General features: G+C 61.9%; 1 protein-coding gene across 3 annotated transcripts; it reads right to left on the bottom strand.

The window, feature by feature from the left end:
* Nucleotides 1–43: 43 nt before the first annotated feature.
* Nucleotides 44–19,351, bottom strand: SYTL1 (synaptotagmin like 1). 3 transcript variants are annotated; one of them, XM_084652247.1, is made up of 15 exons: nucleotides 19,215–19,351; nucleotides 12,595–13,059; nucleotides 9,886–10,034; nucleotides 9,233–9,338; nucleotides 8,518–8,566; nucleotides 7,315–7,360; nucleotides 7,061–7,146; nucleotides 5,151–5,270; nucleotides 4,508–4,674; nucleotides 3,268–3,367; nucleotides 2,669–2,830; nucleotides 2,290–2,368; nucleotides 1,573–1,672; nucleotides 989–1,194; nucleotides 44–403 (listed from the first exon to the last, which is right to left on the bottom strand). In XM_084652247.1, the coding sequence occupies exons 2-15, from the start codon at nucleotides 12,720–12,722 to the stop codon at nucleotides 264–266; spliced, it is 1,638 nt and encodes a 545-aa protein (XP_084508373.1). In that variant the 5' UTR covers nucleotides 12,723–13,059; nucleotides 19,215–19,351; the 3' UTR covers nucleotides 44–263. The 3 variants fall into 3 exon arrangements, with proteins under 3 accessions (XP_084508373.1, XP_084508375.1, XP_084508374.1); XM_084652249.1 differs by lacking the exon at nucleotides 19,215–19,351 and adding an exon at nucleotides 17,868–17,947; XM_084652248.1 differs by lacking the exon at nucleotides 19,215–19,351 and adding an exon at nucleotides 13,749–13,819.
* Nucleotides 19,352–20,725: the final 1,374 nt, after the last annotated feature.

The following is a 20,725-nucleotide window of genomic DNA, read 5'->3' as shown; positions in this document are numbered from 1 at the left end:
CCAGCAGCATCAGCCGAAAGCACCAGCCAGGTGGGCACAGATCTTCCCCCAGCCCCGCGGCTCGCCCCGTGGGGTTTATTTTCTGTACAGTCACACAGGGAGAGGCCGGGCCTGTGCCCCGGCAGCTCGGTTCCTCTCTAGCCAATACGTCTGGGCCCGGCAATTCCCAGCCGGGGGGCAGCTGCCTGCTGGTTCGATGGGCTCACCATCCCCCTGAAGCAGGGGCCGGGTGAGGCGTTCAGAGCCAGCACCGGGGCAAGGGGCTAAGTCCGAGGGGTGAGGTTCGTCCGCAGGGGCAGCAGGGCTTCTATCCACTGGCGGGGCTCTGCCAGCAGGCTCTCCCAGACTTGCCGCTCCTCCTCCGTGGAGTCCATCCACGCCACCGGGAGCCCGTAGCTGCTTCCTGCATAACGACAAAGCGGCACCCTCAGCGGCTGGGCGCAGGAGGGTCTGAGCCCACCATAGCCCCTGTTGGGGGGCAGGGTCTCTCCCACCCTCCAGCAGGCCCTGCCCTAGGGCGCCGGCGGCCAGCCCCCCCTCCATCCTCTCTGTATCCGCCCATGGTCCCCTTCCACAGGGCAGGTCTAGGCCAAGCTGTGACTGCCTGGGCCGAGAGTCCTAACCCCTGCCCTGGATGCAGAAACAGCCTGGCATTGTGTGCCCCCAGCAGAGGAATCGAGGCGAACGGACCGAGGGCACGGCCTAGGCCTAGGGCTGCTGTTCGGGAAATCCCAGAGATGATGGAAGTGCGAGGAGGGGGGTTAGGGAAGCGGTAGGGGCTGGCGCTCTGGGGCAGCCTCAGGGGCAGGGGTGCCACTCGCCACCCCTGGAACACACACACAGTAGGGCAGAGGTGCCCATGCCAGTGTGGCCTAACCCGGCCCCCTGCAGGCGCCACCCTTCCCTGGCACGCAGGACCCGCCCGCCTGCCCCACTCCATGGCCAGGAATACCCCTTGCGTGGCATCACCCGCCGGGCGCCTGCTCACCTGTGCCCAGGCTGAGCCGGATGCCGCCCAGCTGCTGCTTGGAGAAGGTCTCGTACTCCCAGACGGTGAACTCGGCGCAGGCCTCGCTCAGGTCCTTGGCCTGGAACCCGTCGTACACCATGGTGTGGTTGAACACGGGGCTCAGGCTCCGCTTCACCACCCGCGTCTTCTGGCAGCTCGTCCTGCTGTCGTCGGGCAGGACGTAGCTGGAGGGGGAAGCGCAGCCTGAGGGGGGAGCCCAGGGCACGGGGCCGTGACCGGGCACGAGGGGGCTGCCGGGTGGTTCCCCTGCACAAGAGCCCGGGGCATGGGGGTGCAGGAAGAAAGCGGGTCCCCTGCTGCTCTGGCCTGTGAACTGCTGAGGCCAGGGGAGAAGGGGGGGCTCAGAGGTGGGGGGGGGCTGGTGTTAGTGGAGGGGTAGAGGCCCCATGCCCCTGTCCCACAATCTCTGCAGCAGCGAGCCTGGCACCACCCTGAGCCCAACTCCAGCGTGGCATGGCTACCGGGCACCCCACACCTCCAGCCTGTCTCCCCCGCTCCAGCCCTGCCTGCCCGCCCCCATGGCCACAGCCCCCAACCCTTACCACTGAATGAAGGAGTCCAGGGTGCCGCTCCGGCTGGGAATGAGGCTCTGAGCTGCCTTCACCCAGATGTGCAGCTCCCCCGTGGGAGGGAGCCCAGCCCCTAGAAGAGAGGTGAAAGCACAGTGATGGGGGGGCAAGGACCCGTGTAAAGGGGGCGGGGGCCACAGCACTTCTCTGGGGTCAGGGCAAGGAGAGCAAGGTCCTCTGGGGGGAGGGGTGAGAACCAGCTATCCTGGCCGTGGGGGGAGAGCCAGCTACACTAGTCTGGGGCCAGGGTGGGGGAGATGACCGCTACTCTGGCCCTGGGCCTGTGGGGGGAGATCCAGCTCCTCCAGCTGGTGTGGGGGAAGGCAGCTCCCTGGCAGGGCGAGGGGGAGGTCAGCTCCTCCGGTTGTGGGGTGGCACAGAAAGTGCCCCTCCAAAAGTGGCCACATTTTTATTCCTGTGCATGCCCCTGGGGAGGTGAGGGGGGCACCTGGGCGCGGCATCTGCCCTGCCCCAGGGACAGTCCCATTCCAGCCGGGGCCACTAGCTGCCTACCACTGCAGGGCTGAGTAATCTCCAGCTCAGGGTGGGAGCCGGGCTCCCGCTCAGGGCTGGGCCCAGTAAATAGAGAGGGACCCGGTAGTCACTGGGTTCACAGATCCTACAGCTCGGGGGCGGCAGGGGGGGCACTAGCCTGAGGTCCGTGCAGGCGAGGGACATGCCCAGTCTCACCTTCAGTACCAGCGGGGATGAACTTTAGTGCGAAGAGCAGCTTGCCCCTGCTGCCGAGAAGGTCAGGCAAGACCCGCATCTGATGGGGAAGGAGCAGAAGCAGAGTTGGCAGGAGAGGCCTATGGCTGAGAGCCGCAAGATCAGCTGGGGAGGGGGACACGTGCAACCGGGAAAGACATGGGGCAGCGCCTGTTCTCTGGCCCCGGGGACGGGGTGCGTGTCTTAATTAAAGCACATCTGGCTTGGGCCCCAGCAAGGCTCCGGGGGCTGGCAGCTGCGGGGCTTGCTCGGCAGGTCACACGCTAATCCCTGGGCCTGAGCGAGGGCAGTGGGGATAACGGGGCAGTGGGGAATCCGGGGCCTGCTGGCCATCCCTCACCCTGGGCTGGAGGCTGAACCACACTGGGCCTGTGTTGCTCCAGTCCCAGGAGCTGAGCTCGAGCTCGACCTCCCCCATGAAGAGGTTACGCCCCAAGGAGTCGTGGTGCCAGACGGACAGGTTCAGGATCCGGCCCTGGAGCTCCAGTTGCTCGATCTTGTACTGCAGAGCGACGGCAAGAGAGAAGATGCTGGGAACAGTGGTGCCTAGTGGGCAGTGCTCAGGGGCAACCCGGCCCTACACTGCAGCACCCCCCACCCCACCTCCCCAGGGCTGAGTAGATGCCCTTTGGGGCAGGGGGGGAATGTACCCCTCCCCCCTGCTTCCCAGGCCAACGCTCAGCCCCATGCAGTCCATGGAAGCTTCACTGCCCAAAGGACCCAGCCTCCAGCAGCTACTGGGGGGCCAGACCCCCAACCCCTTCCTAAGAACAACCCCCCCCTTCCCCAGCCTCCACGGAGCCGCACCTGCCCCCTGCACTGTCCTCCCCTCAGTGCCTCTTAGCCAGAGAGCAGCTCCTGGCCAAGCCCCTCTGGTTTCCGCAGGGGGCAGGGCCCATGCCCTGCCCCAGTCCCAGCCTCCGCCCCCACCCTGCTTACCTTGAGGGTCTCGTTGAAGATGGGGTCCAGGCTCCGCTTTTTGACAGTCGTTTTGCGCTTGCTGTTGGATTTGTCTGGCAGGAGGTAGCTCTTGACATACCTGGAAGCCGGGGAGAGGGGGGGCGCACGCTGACCCAGGGCTCCTGGGGGGGTGCGGGGGCATACACTGACCCAGGGCTCCCGGGGAGATGGGGGCAGACGCTGACCCAGGCTCCCGGATAGGCATGTACCAGTTCCGTCCCAGTGTAGCTCTGTCAGTTAGGGGCAGTTATCCTGGAGCAGCCCCTAATGTAGACGCAGGTATGCGGCTAACGGACAGCGTACAGCTCGTCCAGCTGGACTGCTTTGTGGGATCATTACACCGGTAGAACTGTGTCCAGACTATGGGTGTGGCTGTTTTCTCTGGCCCAGCATAGTTAATGGGGGAGGGCGGGGAGAGGGCCTTGGCATTTGTGGCTGGCCACTAGCAATCTGGGCTGGTGGCTTTCTACAGATCTCATTTCACCCACCACTGACATGCAGCCACCTCTCTGCGGCAGCCAGGCAGCTGTTGAACAGCGCCCAGCACAAGCTGCTAGGCCAGGACATGGAGGGGAATCCCTTTGAACACCTGAAACTGCAGGCAGGGGCGGGGGGGGGGGGAAGAGAGGGAGGCAGGACAGTGCCTGGCCAGGCTGTTACCTCTCACTCCCCAGGCCCGCTGTCCCCTCCCTGAGTCACTGGTCTGTGCAGCCCCAGAGACGCACTCCCTGCTGAATAGCCGGGTCCTGTAGCCTCAGTGCCCCTGAGCTGTGTGGGCTGCTCAGGCCTGAAGCAGGCTGGGGATGCCCCAGAGCTAGGAGGGGTTTAAGCCCCCCTCCAGCCAGGTCCAGGGGCAGGGCAGGCAGCCAGCCCTGATCGGTGTCTGGGGGTAGGGGTTGCAGGCAACAAAGGGAGGCTGGGGCAGAGCAAAGAATCAAGGAGTCCTGATCCTGCGGGGAGCTCTCAGCCTAAGGCCACCTGGTTTCTCAGCTTGGGGGCAGGGAGGGGTTCCCCCAGGGGCAGGACTGCCTGGACAGGGCACTCTGACCAACAGGGGCTGTTTGGCTGCCCAGCGCCATGGTGCAGTGGGGTTGGGGGGAAGGGCGGAAAGCCCCTATGACCGTGCCCTTGGTCTGGGCATTGGCAGGGCCATCTGAGCCTAAGCACGTCAGGACGGGAGGTCCAAGCCCAGCGGGCCCTGCCCCACTGCGGCACTCACGGGTCCGATCGCTGCTTCTTGGCCTCGGCCAGGTCCCGGCACTGGATGACCTGGATCTGCAGCTCCTTCTTCCTGGCCTCGTACTGCAGGGCAAACTGGATGCAGCCACGCACCTCCACATTCCCCACATCGCTGTCGCTGTACAAACTCATCATGCTGCCACTCAGCTGCAGGCGCGGGACGGGGGTCAGAGCAGGAGGGTCAGAATGGGGGAGGGACCCCCCCACAGGCAGAGCAGGTAGAATGCAATTGGAGACAGGAGGAGAGACGCAGAGGGGAGCCCAAGCTGGGACCACGTTAATGGCCCCTTGAAACACGGTAAAATCCTGCATCATGTGATGGGGACATGGCCTTAAAATCCCCCTGCCACAGAGCCCGAAGGGCTAAGTGCTGAGCCCACTCCTGACCTACCAGCTGCAGCGACCCTTGCATGGCCAAGGGACTATCAAATGGACAAGCAGAGGCCCTGGCATACACCTCAGTAGGCTTCAGAGTACTCAGAGGGCCAGTACTCATCCGTCCTGCTCCAACTGCCAACCAATGACTGGTCGGCAACAGCTCTCCACCCAACCCTCTGCCCCAGTTGCCAACAGCCTTCCACTCCAGCCCACCCCTGGTTTTTGTCCCCAGCCCCGGCCCATACCGTGGACGAGCTGAGGCTGGATACAGAGGAGCTCATCAGTTTGTTCACGGGGTCCACGCTGTTGCTCTTTGGGGGTGACCCGGCACTGGCTTCCTGGCCGTTTTGAAAGGCCCCGTTACTCTGGGGAACACAAAGCAAACCGGCCCCAAGGGAGCCGTGAGCCGGACATACGCCGCCCCACACAGCCCCAACCCAGGGACCAGGGCCAAGACAGAGCGATAGCCCAGCCTCCTGACTCCCACACTGCTCCGTGCTGGCCGTTTCAGCAGCCCATGTGCGTGCCGAGCAGGGGCCACCTGGGCATTCCTGACCCCCGGGGAGAGGGGCCTTCTTGACCCAGCCCATGCCTGTAGCAGTAGGGCCAAGAGCTGGGTCACCGCAGGGCCGGTTCTTGTTTGGAGCGACACTGAGCTCTTTGCCTGAATGGGCTGCAGAGCTCATGCCAGTACAGAGCCAGGCAGGTGTTTCACCCCTGTACCAACCAGCGTCTCCCTGTTTCACCGACGGGGTCGTGGGGCGGGGCAGCCGAAAGCGAAGAACAGCTGGCCGGCCTGGTTAGCGCGCGGTGTTTGTAGGGGAACCGGGCTGAGAGGTATGGGACATGGGGGAGATCAGGTGTCCCAGTGGCCAAAGTGAAACTTGTCACCTGAGACGAGGTGGGGGGGGTCTCCAGGGTAATTCACCCAACACCAAAAACAATGGACACCCCTGAAGCTGGCCGGTGTTGGACTGTCTGGCGTTAGAGCGACAAAAGAACCCCAAGGAAAGTCTCTGACTAGGGGACCCCGAGGGTAAGAGACAAGGGGCTGGAACTGATATGAGACAAAGAAAGAGCAAAAGTTGGGCTCCGTTATATATCCGTTATTCGATATACTCCTGTAAGGTGGCTCCCGGCGTTCAGGCCTGGCCGAGCGCTGCACGGTGAGAAACACCTTCTCCGCCAGGACAGGACCTTGCTATGAAATCCAGACTCTAGCTTGCGTGTTCGTTTTCCTTTGACCTGTAACCTTGTGCTTCTCAACCCCGAAACCTGTGTTTCTTTGACGCTGACGCTCCACTACAGAAGCACCAGTCTGGGTTTGTGCTAGACCCAGCCAAGTGCCTTGTGCAAAGGAGAGCATTGAACTCTGTGAACTGGGGTGCACGGCGTCCCTGGAGGCCGCAGATCGGGGTCCACTGTGGCTGTGCAGAAGACAAGGGAGCAGGAGGGATATATTGCCAGCCTGCACAGGGAGAGCCCAGAGCGGAGCACCGGTGGGCACAGACAGGGCTCCCTCTGGCTATAAGCAGGTGGTGATTCACCCCCGACATCTCAGATATCCCCGAAAAGTGTCACGCACCCCTGCACAGGAACAGATGCAGCATCCCACCGCCCGCCCCCCCCAGTATGGCACAGGAACATCTGCAACTCATCCCCCCCAGCAGCCAGCCCCACAGGTTGTTGTCTGAGCTAAAGAATCTCCTTCCTTAGATATTTTTAAGGCCAGGCTTGACAAAGCCCTGGCTGGGATGATTTAGTCGGGGATCGGTCCTGCTTTGAGCAGGGGGTTGGAGTAGATGACCTCCTGAGGTCCCTTCCAACCCTGATAGTCTATGATTCTGTGATGAGCTGCATTTAAAATAACTGGTTTGAAGCCATTTTAAGCTGATTTAATGCTCTCTTGTGTGGGTGAGTGCCAGCCCGCTCTGCACCAATCAGCAAGTTGTTGTAGGACACCTGGCCCAGGTGTCCTACACCTGCCCCAGCTATGAGATGGGGAGAATATGTGGCAGGGACCCCAGCCATGACTGGCCCTGTCAGTAAGTGACGCAGGTGGTGATGGAGAGCCCGGATTGGGGGGTGAGGATTTCCGTACTGGGGTTTGTCTAGAACATAAAAAGCCCAGGGGCAGACCCAAGCACCTTCCTACCTGTCCTGTGACGAGGCTGTCCGGGGACGGATCAGTATCCACCTCTTCTTCCTCTGCATTCAATGGGTAGAACGGGTTGGTGCTCTCTGCGTTAACAAAGAGGAGGCGTTTGGGTTGGTCTGTGGGACACGAGGTCAGAATACCCCGGGGCCCGCAGCCCGCATGCGGGGCACCGGGCCGAGAGACCTACAAGACGGGGACCCTACAACATCCCATTTCCCCATGCAATTGCAACAGGCTGTAGGGACATTTACCTGGCTTGCCCTCAGCCTCCTGCTTGCTAGACTGACTTGTGTCCTCCTACAGAGACAAGAAAACTGGTTAAAGAAACAGGCCAACTCCACTTATATGGGCTCTTTGGGGAAATACATTCTTATCGGGCTGATCTGCATATGCAAATCACATTAATTACTATCCAAGATCTTCAGACTGTGATGTCGCAGAACTAGGAAGTTCACCAAGTAACAATGACAGCAGCAAAAAAGCAACACACACCCCACTTCCAATATTATTTGTATATTCGAAACAGCTGCTTTGTAAATTTAAATCTGCAGACTGAGGAAGGTTTGCTCTGGAAGTGCAGTTTATACTCTTCAAAGCAGTGGTCCCCAAACTGTTCACGGTCGTGCCCCCCCCTCCCCCCGCCATCCTTGTCCACATACACACACACCCAACAGCCAGGGCCAGGCGTGGGGGCCGTAGCTTGGTGGGGAAGTGGGGCGGACAGGGTAAGGGGGCTGAGGCTGGGGTTGGCTCTGGGACCAGGAGCAGAGCCGTGGCCGGGCCAGGCTGGGGGCAGGGCTAGGCCTGGGGCTCCATCCCTGTGCCCCAGACTCTGGGAACCCTCCGATCCAGATCGGCATCTGAGCCCAGCTCTACTATTAACCCTTTGGGATCACCCACTGATGGGAAGAATTGTGCTCTCTGGGACTGGCTTCTATTTGATAAACTCCAAAGCCCGCTGGAACGCCTCCATGTATCAGATCACTGTCTTTCCCCACCCACTGCCTTTGGGAGCGGTGGGGAAGGAACCAAGGACATTCAGGGCAAAACCCCTTTTCCTGCAAATATAATGGAGACTGGCTAAGGAATGAGAGTCTGAAAAGGGCAAGTCAAGGCACATCCCGCCAGTAACAGTAACTCCAGCGGGTTGGACGTCTGTAGACATTTCTGAGCCTGCTTTTCCGGTTAAATGTGCAGCTTCATATGTTACTTCCACGCAGCCAGGCAGCCCGACTTTTGCTTTTCCCAGCCTCTTGCGATTGTAACCCGGCAGCCCCCACGTCACTGCTTCAGCATTTAACGCAAAACAAAGGCCCAGATGCCGACACATGGCCCCGGGCTGCCACCCTGCTGGTGAGCGCCTCACTAGACAAGGCCGGGTCTGCACCAGGGTGGGGGGCAGTAATTCCTGTGAGGACACCTCTAAATTGCCCACGTCACAAGACGCAACTGACCTGAGCCTCTATGGGATGGGGCAGCTGGTGAGCAGCCTCTTGGGGAAGCCTGCGAGAGGAGAAAATGATTAGTCTTTCTGGACAAGTCTCCAGGCTACCAAGATGTCTGGCTTCCTCCTCCAGGAAGTGGGTGCACCGCTCTGCTCTTCATAGACCCTTCTTCCAAAAGTGGGGCAGCCTCCGGCTGGGGCTGTCCATCCGTCTCTCCCTGCCCCCATTCGCTGGCTTCCCACTTATTTATCTCCCCCTCTGTTTCTGCTTCTTTCCCGCATCCGCCCAGGTGTCTGTTTCAACCTCCCCCCGTCCGCCCCATCCATTTCTCCCTGTCCCCCTAATGGAAGGAAACAGCCAGCTTTACAGTCAGGGAGGATGCAAGCAGCAGCAGGCCCCTTGCTAACCCTCCTCCCAGCCAGCCAGTGGAGATTCTCCTTCACCCACAAAACCCTCCCTACACCCCACGAGTGAGCCCCTTCCACACTCCTCTCCCCGGGGCCCGAGTCACCGCTGCTACCAGCAGCCGCTCCCGCTCGCTACCAGCCTACCAAGGCTGCTCCCATCACGCACACAGCTAAAGGGTGCGTGGCATCAGGAAACTGACACCCACAAATGCACACTCCTTCCCCTCACACAACTGGAAAGAGGCACACACCCACCCGCACACACACACAATTCCTCCTCTCTCCACTTTGGGCCTCTAAGCCAAAAAGCTTCTCACCTGTCCTCAGCATCCGGCACATCAAACGTACCCTCCTCCTCGAATGCTGGCTCACTGATCACCTCCAGGTCCCCCAGGCTGGCACTGTGCTTCGGCCCCCGCTCACCTGCTCACAGGGATCATGGAAATCTAAAGGGACTGAAGCAACATCTCCCCCTCCCTGCCCTGTCCCAGTGTCGGATTCCCGGCTCACTGAAATCGGGGCCTCTAGGGCACGACGTCCCCACGGGACAAAGCCGGGTCCCTCGCCAGCCTCTCAGCAAGCTGCAGCCACTAGATGGGGACAGCCCCACACCAGGGCAGGCTGGCACACAACTGGATGCAGCTGTGAGAGTCAGGACACCTCTGCCATGCTAGCCTGGCAGAGGCTCATGGACATCCAGGCAGCTGACCCTGGGATTTCGGGCTGGGCAGCTCACCATTGGTCAGATGCAGAAGACTTTCTCTGATCCTGGGCGGGCAGGGCCTCCCCCCGTTTTCAGAATTGCAGCAAGGGCGTGCAACACATGATGGGATTGCCATGAGGCTCCCTGAGGATTTGACCAGCATGCACCAGCTTAGGCAGCGTTCAGTGCTGGGTCCCTCTCCTCCATCAGGCACCCAGCAGAAGCTCCCCTGAGATCCCAGAGGCCAGACCCTCTCCCAGCTCTTACCTTTGGGTTTCTTCTTCCTGCGGATGGAGGCCCGAACGAGATCAGAACCAAAGTGATTGTGCCGGTGGCACTTGGAGCGGACATCGCAGAACCAGTCCCCGGTCAGGATCTTCAGCTGGGTGGGATCAGAAACGGACTCACGCAGTTTGCTGGCGGCGAGGAGAGGGGGAATGTTTGAGCCACTTCCCGGAAACATACTCGTCCCATCACAGCACCCGGGAGGGACTAGCAACCACAGCCCACTGCTGGTGTCCGCCTGCTTCAGATCAGCAGCTGGGCTTCCATTTCCCCCCCACCGTCTGTTCTACCCATCCGCTGTTGGCCAGGAGACATGATCAGTACTCAACGAGGGCTGAACCCCCCCACAAACACATCAGCTGCCCACGGCCAGCCCCAGCCTCTCCCCCAAGGTCCCACCTGGCCAGCCAACACGCCCCATAGGCGAACGGTGCAAACTTCCAGTGGGGGATCAGGCCACAGAGTCTGAGCAGCTTAAAGAAACTCGGTAAAGGCAAATCCTTCTGCTTTGCTAAAGCCTTTCCATGCTAAGAATGACACGCCCAGCACCGGCACCCGCTTCTATCCCCTGCACCCCAAACCTCAACGCTTATCCCCCTGTACCCCAATGCTGATCCCCCTGCACCCCGACGCTGATCCCCTCTCTGCCCTAAACCCTGACACTGACAACCCTGCAGCCCAAAGGTGATCCCCTATACTCCAATGCTTTATCACCCTGCTTCCTAATGCTGGTATCCCCATACCCCAAAGCTGATCTCCCTCAACCCCAACACTGGCAACCCCCTGTACCCCAAACCCCAATGCAGATCCCCTGCACCCCAACCCTGATGCCTCCTGTACCCCAAACCCCAATGCTGATCCCCTGCACTCCAATGTTGGCACCCTCTGTACCCCAAACCCCAATGCTGATCTCCCTGCACCCCAATGCTGGCACCACCCGTACCCTAAACCCCAATGTTGATCCCCCTGCACCCCAATGTTGATCCCCTCTCTGCCCTGCACCCCAACGCTAGTACTCCCTGTACCCCAAACCCCAATGCTGATCCCCTTGCACCCCAACGCAGATCCCCTCTCTGCCCCAGACCCTGACACTGACACCCCTGCAGCCCAAAGATGATCCCCCTATACTCCAATGCTTATCACCCTGCATCCTAATGCTGGTACCCCCATACCCCAAACCCCAATGCTGATCTCCCTGTACCCCAACACTGGCAACGCCCTGTACCCAAAACCCCAATGCAGATCCCCTGCACCCCAACCCTGATGCCTCCTGTGTCCCAAACCCCAATGCTCACCCTCCTGTGCCCCAAACCATGATGCTGACTCTGCTGTACCCCAAACCATGACACTGATCACCCTGCACCCCAAACCGACACCCCGTGCACCCCAAACCCCTACTACCAAACAACAAAACCCAGAAAATTAATCTTAAAAAGCCAAACTAACAATCCTTCCTCAAGCAGAGTTTTTAACCTGTAGAGAGAGGAGAGTCAGAGTCTCCAGGAAATCCACTAGGGACTTCTATGCCATGGATTTTATGTGCTCAGACACCAAGGTGACGGGCAGCAGGATAAAATCTTAAGATCACAAACCCCTGTCTACACTCGGGCTCCGTCCATCGATGGGAACCAGGTGTCTTTTGAAAGACGTGTTCCCTGATCCCAGCGTGGACCGGGCAGTTGCAGGCTTAATGTGTGTTGGCTGGTCAAAGCGAATCCTAAAAATGAACCTTTGAACCTCATGAGGACGCAGCCAAGGTGCCCAGCGGGGCCGAGAATATGCACACGCGGTGATACGTGGCTCCTTCTCCCAGCGAGGGCAGAGCAAAGATACCGGCACAACCGTGCCTCCCCGCTGCAGAGAGAGGTGGGTCCTTACAGCCAGAGCGCCAGCTTGGTGCAAAATCCGAGCGGCACCAAGGGGCTGTAGATTTTACCTCCGTGGAGCTAGCTGAGGTTAATCCCAGGTGGGGGGGTCTAGTGTTGCCGTTGACTTGGAAGGCAATGTGGCCTAATGGATAGAGCACCAGACTGGATTTAGCAGACCTGGGTGCTATTCCTGGCTCTGCTGCCAGGTGGCTGTGGGCAAATCACGGCACCGCTCCGTCCCTCGGTTTCCCCATCTCTACAAAGGGGGATATTGATGCTGATGTGCTTTGTAAATGGCTTTCAGCTCTGCTGATGAGAGCCAGGTATTACTATTTGACACACCAACTCAGTGGTTTGAGCATTGGCCTGCTAATCTCAGGGTTGTGAGTTCAATCCTCGAGGGGGCCATTTAGGGATCTGGGGCAACTATGGGGGATTGGTCCTGCTTTGAGCAGGGGGTTGGACTAGATGACCTCCTGAGGTCCCTTCCAACCCTGATATTCTATGATCTATGATCTATGACCAAGGTAAAGACCCCCTGTGCGTTGGGGCCCCAGGGACACAAGCAGGCTTATGTACAATCCCATCTTTCAGCCATGAGGACCTAGCGCTAACCCACCCGGCTCAACAGCTGTGTGGCCGCTCGGCTTCCCGCTGGCTTGGCTCGAGCTTAAGTCAACCGGGGACCCATTTAAGCCAAAAAGAAATAAGCCGCTCAAACTGGAATGAAAGCCTCCCCGTGGGGGCCTGCCCCAGCTGAACTAACCCACCGCAGATGCATGTGCAGACCAGGCGTGCACCCGACAGCATCTCCTGGGCTCACCTGATGCGTCCTTCCTCCAGCACCCTGAGCCGCAAGTCCCTGCTCAGCACCTCCACAATAGCCTCGTGCTCTTCTTCCGTCAAGAAGCTCAGATCCAGCAGCGCATCTGTGTCTATGTCCTGGGCCATGGTGAGGCTGGCTGTGCCCGGGGAACAGGACTGGTACTGCCCGGGGCAGAGCCACGCCTCTCCCGCGGGGCTCTCCTCCCAACGCACAGCAAGCCCAGGAACAAGCCGCGAGGTCAGCCCTGGCCCCTCAGTCCCAGGTGCCTTCACCCCGTCACTGCCCGCCGCAGAACCAGGGGGATGACGGGCAGCTGTCCGCTAGAGCCATTCTGCCACTTTGCCAGGGCCCAAAGGTAGCAAGGCGCGCCCAACGCGGGGGCGGGGAAGCACGTGGCAGCCCTCAGCTCCGGTCCGCACCGCTCCGTGGGCCCATCAGCAGGGCACGCTCCATCTCGACCGCCTGCGGAGACAGAGCCAAAAGAGGTGAGGACCACCCCAGATCCCCTCTTAATGCAGGAGCCTGCGGGGAAGGAAGGGGCCTGGGGACCGGCCACCACCTCCCGAACGGGTCTCGGCTTCTGAGGGACCCTGGCAGCAGAACCGGGCAAACCCAGAAGTCGGACACGCTCAGTCCGGGTCTCCCATGCGCCCGTAGCTGGGGTGTGCGTGTGCTAACCCCCACGGCCAGCTAACGCCATTCTCCTTTCGCTCGGCTGCCAGCAGCCTGGGAGGGGAAGCCGGAGCTGCAGGGTGTGTCTAGGGCCTCTGGCTCAGGTACAGAGCCTGGCGTCCCTGCCCCCAGCCATTGCTCATCTGCAGCGTCACCCTTGCCCACGACCCCGCACACAGCCCCCATCTCCCCTCCACTAAACGAGTCTCCAGGAGCCCCCGCTGGCGGCAGGTCCATAACAACGTGTTGGTCTCGCTGCCAATCAGTAACCCCCCCTCTCCCACCCCGCAGAACGCCTTGCTAGCCAGGAAAGCGAGGCGCGAGTTGCCCACAGGAGGTCCCGGGCCCCCGGCCTGGGCTCAGAATGCCCGAGCATCTGTGGCCCAGCCCTCAGACACCAGGGACGCCCCTAGCAAGGGCTCGCCGGGCACGTTGTGGCCACTCGAAGCCAGGTACACCCTGACCTTTGCCAGGCTCACCCTGAACGAGCCCGGCCCTGGGGGGCAGAAGGGCACGTCCGGCCTGGCCTTCTGAACCCCTGCAGGCAGATGGCCCCCTCCTGGGGATGGAAGAGCCTCTGTTAGCGACGTAACCGGCACCTGCAGGGCAGATCTGCCAGCAGCAGAGGCCTTCCTCCCCCGCCTCCACCCCACCCACACAAACCAGCAACTTCAACTGCCTGCAGCAAACGCTCCAGCCAGACATCCGGGTGTCGTAACCGCCCAGCTCTGCTGCCACCCCGCAGGAGGCAACGGGGCAGGCGAATCGGCCGCAAGGGGGAAAGCGCAGCCAGCCCAGCCCCAGCCTCGTCCAGCAGGAGGCGCTGTGGGGAACGGGATCGAGGCGCTGGCTCCCAGATAGTTCGGGAGTCTGGCAAAGCAAGAGCTCAGCAGCCCTGGTCTCCGAGCGGGGATGGACTGTCCAGCCATCTGCGGCTACAACGGGGGCAGCCACCGAGCCAGATCTGAAGGAAGGACTAACAATAAAATGTCTGGAATTTCTCCATCCCCTTCCAGGCTAAGATCTCGCTGCACCTCAGCCATTGGTTAGCAGAGCCTCGCCAGAGGTGGGTCTTATTGCAGAGGGGGAAACTGAGGCCCAGAACGGGGCAACAGTTTGCCCCAGAGCAGCAGTGGCGGAGCCAAGAACAGAATCTCGATCTCCTGGGTCACTCTGTCACCTTAGCCGCACGGCAGCAGGGTCCCCGCAGCGCTGTCCCCACTCAGCTTTCTCCAGACATTCGCAATACAGGGGATGCGACATGGTGCTGGGCTGGACTCAGGCCTGGAGGAAGGGGGTGCAATTCCCACCCTTGTCAGTAGGAGTCACCCCAGCTTGCACCAGGGTTTTATGTGGCCCAAATGGTAAAACCAAGAATCAGCCCAAGAGTAGCACCCTGGAGCCCTGGCCAGCCACATGGGTGAGAGATCCCAGAACCAGGCGACCCAGTCAGCCCACTCCTGGGTCCCCACTAAATCCACAAGCCAGATGCAGCACAGGAGCCCCTGTCCCTGCCTCTGGGCCAGCCCACTCAACAGTCAGGGGCCAGTCCCCCTCGCAGCCAGCTGTGTCTGTGTTTGCCCAGGGTGTTTGCTCAGAGCGAGCTCTGCCCGTGTTAGAATCATAGAAACATAGAATCATAGAATAACAGAGTTGGAAGGGACCTCAGGAGGTCATCTAGTCCAACCCTCTGCCCAGATCAACCCTCAGGACCAATCTCAACTAAATCATCCCAGCCAGGGCGTTGTCAAGCCTGACCTTAAAAACTTCTAAGGAAGGGGATTCCAGGGCTGCGCCCTGGGGGGTGATGGCCCGGAGAGTGCCAGTCATCCCCGGGGTTTTCCAGGGGGCAACAGGAAGGGCAACCTTTCCTGGCGCATTAAAGCACCTTGTTGTATCTTTAAGGGCTGGTGCATTCCCCGGTCGCATTGCAGCACAGCGGCACGACACCAGGGAGAGGGACTTTTCCAGGGCGCACGGTAGGGCTGGGGCTTCCCCCTTTGGGGGCCAGAGGGGCATTCAGTCCCCAAGACCACCCACGTAGGAGCTAGTTGGTGCCAGGTGCAATGGTGGTTTCTGGGATGGGGACAATGGGCCAGCAGGAACTGGACTGAGCCCCCCCAAACTCCTCTTACACAGAGCGCCAAGAGCCAAGCCCTGACTTTGGCCTATCTCCTGGGCTGCAGATGCGCTTGGCTGTTGCCACACAGCAAGCGACCTGCGCAGACCTGTCCCTGCAATTTGCGTTGAGAAAGAGCCTGCCATGAGAGGATAGAGGGCGGTTGCAACAGAAGCAGCTTGTGGGGGCTAAGGGGCATCGCCCAGTCTGCTGAGTGCCAGGAAGCGGCGTGAAGAGGAAACGAGATTGCATGTCACACTGGGGCAGGAAAGGGGCAGCAACAGAGCCAGGCTCTGAATTTGCCCTTGCCTGCGGCCTGGCCTTTGCTCACCCCGCATGGCCTAGTGGACTGAGCATGAGACTAGGAGCCAGAAACCGTCCGAGTTCTTTCCCCCACTTGCCGCGTGACCCTTCCCCTCACTGGGCCCATCTAATCGAGGGCCACGGAGAATGGCCTCTGGCCGCCGGTGGGGCAGAGCTAAGCAGGGCTTCGGGGAGCCAGCCCGGGGGCCAGTCAGAGGGCTTGCTTGCTCCGAGGACTCCAGCTGGCTGACGGGATGCTGCCCTGAGCTGCCAATCAGCGCCCCTGGTGTCTAGGGTTGTAATGCAATGTAAGCCTGGAACCCGGAGTGGAGGTGGAGGCCAGTTGTGGGCAGGCGGCGTGAGGCCCATGGCAGGCCCACACGGGCATAGCGCAGACCAGGCAGGCGCCAGGTGTCCAGCTGCTGGTGGAAGGGTACCAGCTGCGCCGGGGCGGGGGTTGCAGCCGTCAGTCTGGGCTCTGTGCCATCCCCAGTCCTGAGCAGCTGGGATTTAACGGGACAGCCAGCGGGGGAGGGAGATTGGGACCAATGCAGCGCCCCTCCCAGAAGGAAAACATTTGCAGAGTCAAAGGAGCAACCCTTGTCACGCAGCGCGCGCCGGGCCCGTGGCACCACCAGGGCACGGAAATGCTCCAGTTCCAGCACCAAGGCGAGCCCCCCCCCGACAACTTACTCTGGGCAAGGACAGTTCCCCCTCCTCCGGCCGCTGGGGGCTGGGCACTGAGCCAGTACCTAGGGAGGAGCAGGGCTGGGATCCAGCCAAACCAGGAATCCAGTGTGGGATTTGCCTTCCACTGGGCCCTGTGCCAGGCAGGGAGGTGCAGCCTGGGTTGTTCACCTGGCAGGGGCAGGACCAGGGAGCTGGCATTTCCCCCAGGAGCTGTGTGTGGCCCACCTGGGGGTGGGGAGCAGGGACCACTGGGCAGCCCCAGCATCGCCAGCGGGTCCCTGCGGCCCACTGCCAGCTGCCAGCGCTCTCCCTGCCCCCATGCCCCACCCTGCTTGCATGGGGGCGGGGCGGGGGGTGGACGAGGAAAGCAGGAAGCCAGTAGCAGGTCCCAGCCTGCCGCCCCAACCCCGTGCAAGCCTGGGCTGGATGGCACCGGGAAGCGGGCATGCCAGCTCCATCCTCCCTCCAGTGGTGGGGCCGGAGCGGGGCAGGGGAGAGGCCCAACTCCCCCTCCAGCCCCGCTGCCAGGCCGGGGGTCCCCATGGCCAGACCTGAGGCCTCCCTCTCAGAGGGTCATGTCCCCCCAGCTCCAGGGCAGAGACCTGGCTTTGATTCCCCTGCCATGACCACTGTCCTCTGGGGCTAGCCAGGAGCTGCCCCTCGGGAGTCCCTGCCAGCCCCCCGGGAGTGGGGGCATCTTTGCCTTGCTCTCACCGGAGCCCGTCACTGCCCCACCTCTGAGCACACCATAGGGACCTGGTGCCCGCGCTGCCCCCGGGACGAGCCCCAGGGTGGGCTGGGGGCCCTGGGCTCCATGGGCCTCTCCCAGCGGGGAGGCTCCCTTCAGCTCTACACAGGTCCCTCCTGGGCCTCGGGGCGGCCCTGCTCCCACGGGGAATGGTCCATGGAGGCCCCCACAGAACGGGGGCCCATCTCCACATCCCCTCAACACACAGCACGCAGCCCCTGCCCTCCCCTTGCACCCCCCCGACCCCAGACTCACAAGCACCCCCTCTCCATGCCCTACCCCTCGCCCCTTGCCCTGTCCCTCCTCCCCATCGGTGGAAGCCCTGGACCTGAAGGATTCCCAGTTATATGGAGCCCCCAGGATCGAGCGACCCGGGAGCTGCAGTCCCATCGGTGCCGAGACAGAAGTCAGGGGAGAGGGTGGGTCCCCCCTGCACAGAGATCCTGGGACAGGTGAAAGCAAAGCCGACTGCAGAGGAGAAGAGTGGCTGACTCCTGGCCCAGCCCACGGCTCCACCTTTCGCCCTTCCAAGACAGAGAAGCTGGGGTCTCTGGGAAGAGACCGAACAAACCAAGGCCTTGCCTGCGCTCTCCGGCCGTCCGGGATTTCATGGCACATAGAAAGAGGATGGGGAGGCATGGGCCAGCGGGCTTGGCTGAGCCCTGCTCCCCCACCCCAGAGGTGGCTGCATTTCAGCAGCGAATGAAGCAGCTGGGGCCGGAGCCGGGGAGGCAGCACCTTCTGGAGGAGGTTCCCGCTGTCTTGTTAATTCCACGCAGCTCTCTGCCTCCATGGGCTGCAGGCTGATCTCCACCACGGGCAGCATCCTGTTTACTGCCTGCTGCAAATGAAGCCCACGCGCCTCTCCTCCAGAGCGGCCGCCCGCTGCACCAGGAATCAAAACAGAGGCTGAGGTCTGACCATCCCACTAGAGACGCGCTCGCTGCGGCTCTGCGGCCGTGCCTGGCTGGGACGCGGGTGGGTGGCGTACACACACAGCGGGTCTGGGGGTGGGGGAAGCCAGCCCCGTTTGTTTATGAAAGCCGCTCAGTATAGCGCCCCAAATAAAATCGGCTGAACCAGGGAGCGCGGCTCTCCAGCAACACCCATGGACACCCGCGCCCTCAGCCCCGTCGCCAGGCGCAGACACCCGAAGCAAACCTGGCGCACGCCCCCCACCCCACCCCGCCCCGCTCCCGTCCCTCCAGAGCACTGCACTGCGAGCTGAGACACAACCCGCACCCAGAGCACTTCCCAAGCTTGAACGACGCTCGGCCAGGCACCAGGCTCTCTGTGCTTCAGCACTGCAATGCGGCCACCTCTGGGGTGAAACGCGGCAGCTGTTTCACAGCACACCCCACCACTAGGTGCACAGAGATATGTACATCCCTGCTTTCCAGCCAGTTCTCTGGGTCTTTGTTTTCCACCCTGACCACTCGCCATCGCAGGAGTAGGACCGTGGTCTCCGATCCCAGCCAGAGGACAGCACCCACAGCATGGCAGCTACGCCACTCCTGCACAAATCCAGTCCCCACCGAAGTGGAGCCTTTGGGCCCAGTACGCCGAGCGCTCCCAACCCCCAGTGACTATGGATCCGCACCCCCCAACTAGACCCCAGCCCCTTTGCCCGGGAGAGCGGCACACCTCCTGCTGACGAGACCAGGGGCTGGGGCTCCAGGTAACCTGGTCCCCTGGCAGTACCACGGCCCGTGCTCCAGGCAGGAAGGAGGAAGATGGGGTGGGTACCCCTGCCATGCTGCAGAGAAGCGGGGCAATCCCTGGAGCTAGCTCCCCACCCCGCACACCACAGACTTCCCAAGAGACCAGCCAGGCATTCGTGTCTGAACAGGACCCAGGAGAGGAAATACCTGCCAGCTGGCACTGTGAGGTCAGCTCGAAGCACTGCCTCCCCATACCCACCAGCCACCCCACCGGGACCAGGGGCTCCTCCTCTGCAGGGAAGGGGTGAGGTCCAAGGCCTGCAGGGCATGCAGGAGGGGGTGGCTGCATCGTACTCCTGGAGGTTCAGACTCCCCAAACCCCGCCAATCTTGGCAACAGGTGGAGAGCGCAGGAGGTGCGTTACCTGTCCAGGTGGGCGCCTAGGCTGGAGGGAGGAGAAGGCGGCCAGGTGAGCTGGGGCCTCGCAGGGACCTCTCCAGGGGCCCTGAGCCTCCTCCGGAGGAGCAGAAGTTTGCTCTCTTCCGTCACCCCCACCCCTGCTGTGTTTGCAAAGCTGCACAGCAGCCGACCTAAGGCTGAGTCAACCGCAGAGGGGAGGAAACACCTACCCACAGAGCCGAGAGGAAACTCGGGCCTGGAGCAAGAGCCGCCCGCCGGACCGGACTGGGCGGTGTCAGACACGAGGGGGTGGCATAGCCGAAGAGCCCAGCCGCGCACACTGCGGAGTCTCCGCAACCCAGAGAGACCCGGCTGGACCAGGAGCTCATCAGGGCAGGGTCATGGTCCGCCAGCCAGCACGAGGGGGCCTGATCCTGACGGGGGAGCCCTGGGTGCCAGCACCATACAGAGACCCCCCCCTATCCCTTCCCTTCTGAATCGCTGCCCACCCTCCCTGCCGGGCCAGGCCCCAGGGGGTGCTCCCAGTAGCTGCCAGGGATAAATCGAGCTGAGCCTACATCCTGGCTGCCCCCAGATGGGGCACAGCTGACCACCCCACCAGGGAGCCGTTGCCGTCCCAGCATGTGGGTGTGGGTGGGGGGTATCTATGAGCCAGCCTCGGCTCAGTTCCACAGGCCGCGCCCGCCGGGGCGTCACTCGCGTGAGTCGCCTCGACACGCAGCTGGCCACGGTGCCCCTGGCCCACTGCTCTCTCCCCCTCCGGCTACAGGGGGATGCAGCCCCACTGGTGTCTGCAGCCAGGTCCTTCGCCCCCTCGGCACACCCCAGGGCTGTCCGTGGTTGAGGGGTTCAGGAGGAGAGTTCTGCCCACCCTCAGCAGGTGGCTTTGGGGCCCTATCGGGAGCCACAGAACTGAAGACTGTGGCTCCTGACTCACTGTTTAGAAGGCAAGTACCCCGAGTACCCGGTCCCATGGCAGGGGTCAGGATCCAGAATCCCCTAACCCCAGCGGTCAGCACCTCTCTTCAGGGCCAGATTAACTCTCCTGTGAGTCCAGGGCTATTCGATTTTATGGGGCCCCTATCTGAGTGGGTGTGGGTTCTGGGTGGGAGTTTGGGTGTGGGAGGGGATGTGGGCTCTGGGTGGGAGTTTGGGTGTGGGAGGGGATGTGGGCTTTGGGTGGGAGTTTGGGTGCGGGAGAGGGTGCAGGCTCTAGGCTGCGGCAGGGGGCGGGGATGCAGGAGGGGGTCAAGGGGTCGGCCCTTACGTCAGGCGGCTCCCAAAACCAACCAGCACACCCCTCTGGCTCCTAGGAGGGGGAGTCAGGGGGGTCTCTGCAGCATGCCACTGCCCCCACAGCTGCTATTGGCAGCAGTTCCCAGCCAATGGGAGCTGTGGAGTCGGCACTCAGGCGGGAGCAGCACATGGAGACCCACACACACCCCGCCCCCGTGGGCTGCAGGGACGTGCTGGACGCTTCCAGGAGCGGCGCGGAGCGAGGGCAGGCAGGGAGCC

Source organism: Lepidochelys olivacea (assembly GCF_965140295.1).
Source record: "Lepidochelys olivacea isolate rLepOli2 genome assembly, chromosome: 19".
Classification (NCBI taxonomy): domain Eukaryota; kingdom Metazoa; phylum Chordata; order Testudines; family Cheloniidae; genus Lepidochelys; species Lepidochelys olivacea.
The sequence above is the reverse complement of the archived record's forward strand: the minus strand, read 5'-3'. Positions and strand labels throughout refer to the sequence as shown.

Bases quoted from the DNA above. Each gene is read 5' to 3' on its own strand.
- SYTL1 (XM_084652247.1), bottom strand. From the start codon at position 12,722: ATGGCCCAGGACATAGACACAGATGCGCTGCTGGATCTGAGCTTCTTG. The intron at 9,339-9,885 runs GTAAGAGCTGGG...CCCTGTGAGCAG, and splicing joins CAGGAAGAAGAAACCCAAAG to GTGAGCGGGGGCCGAAGCAC. The intron at 1,673-2,289 runs GTGAGACTGGGC...CCTCTCTTCTAG, and splicing joins CATCCCCGCTGGTACTGAAG to GGGCTGGGCTCCCTCCCACG.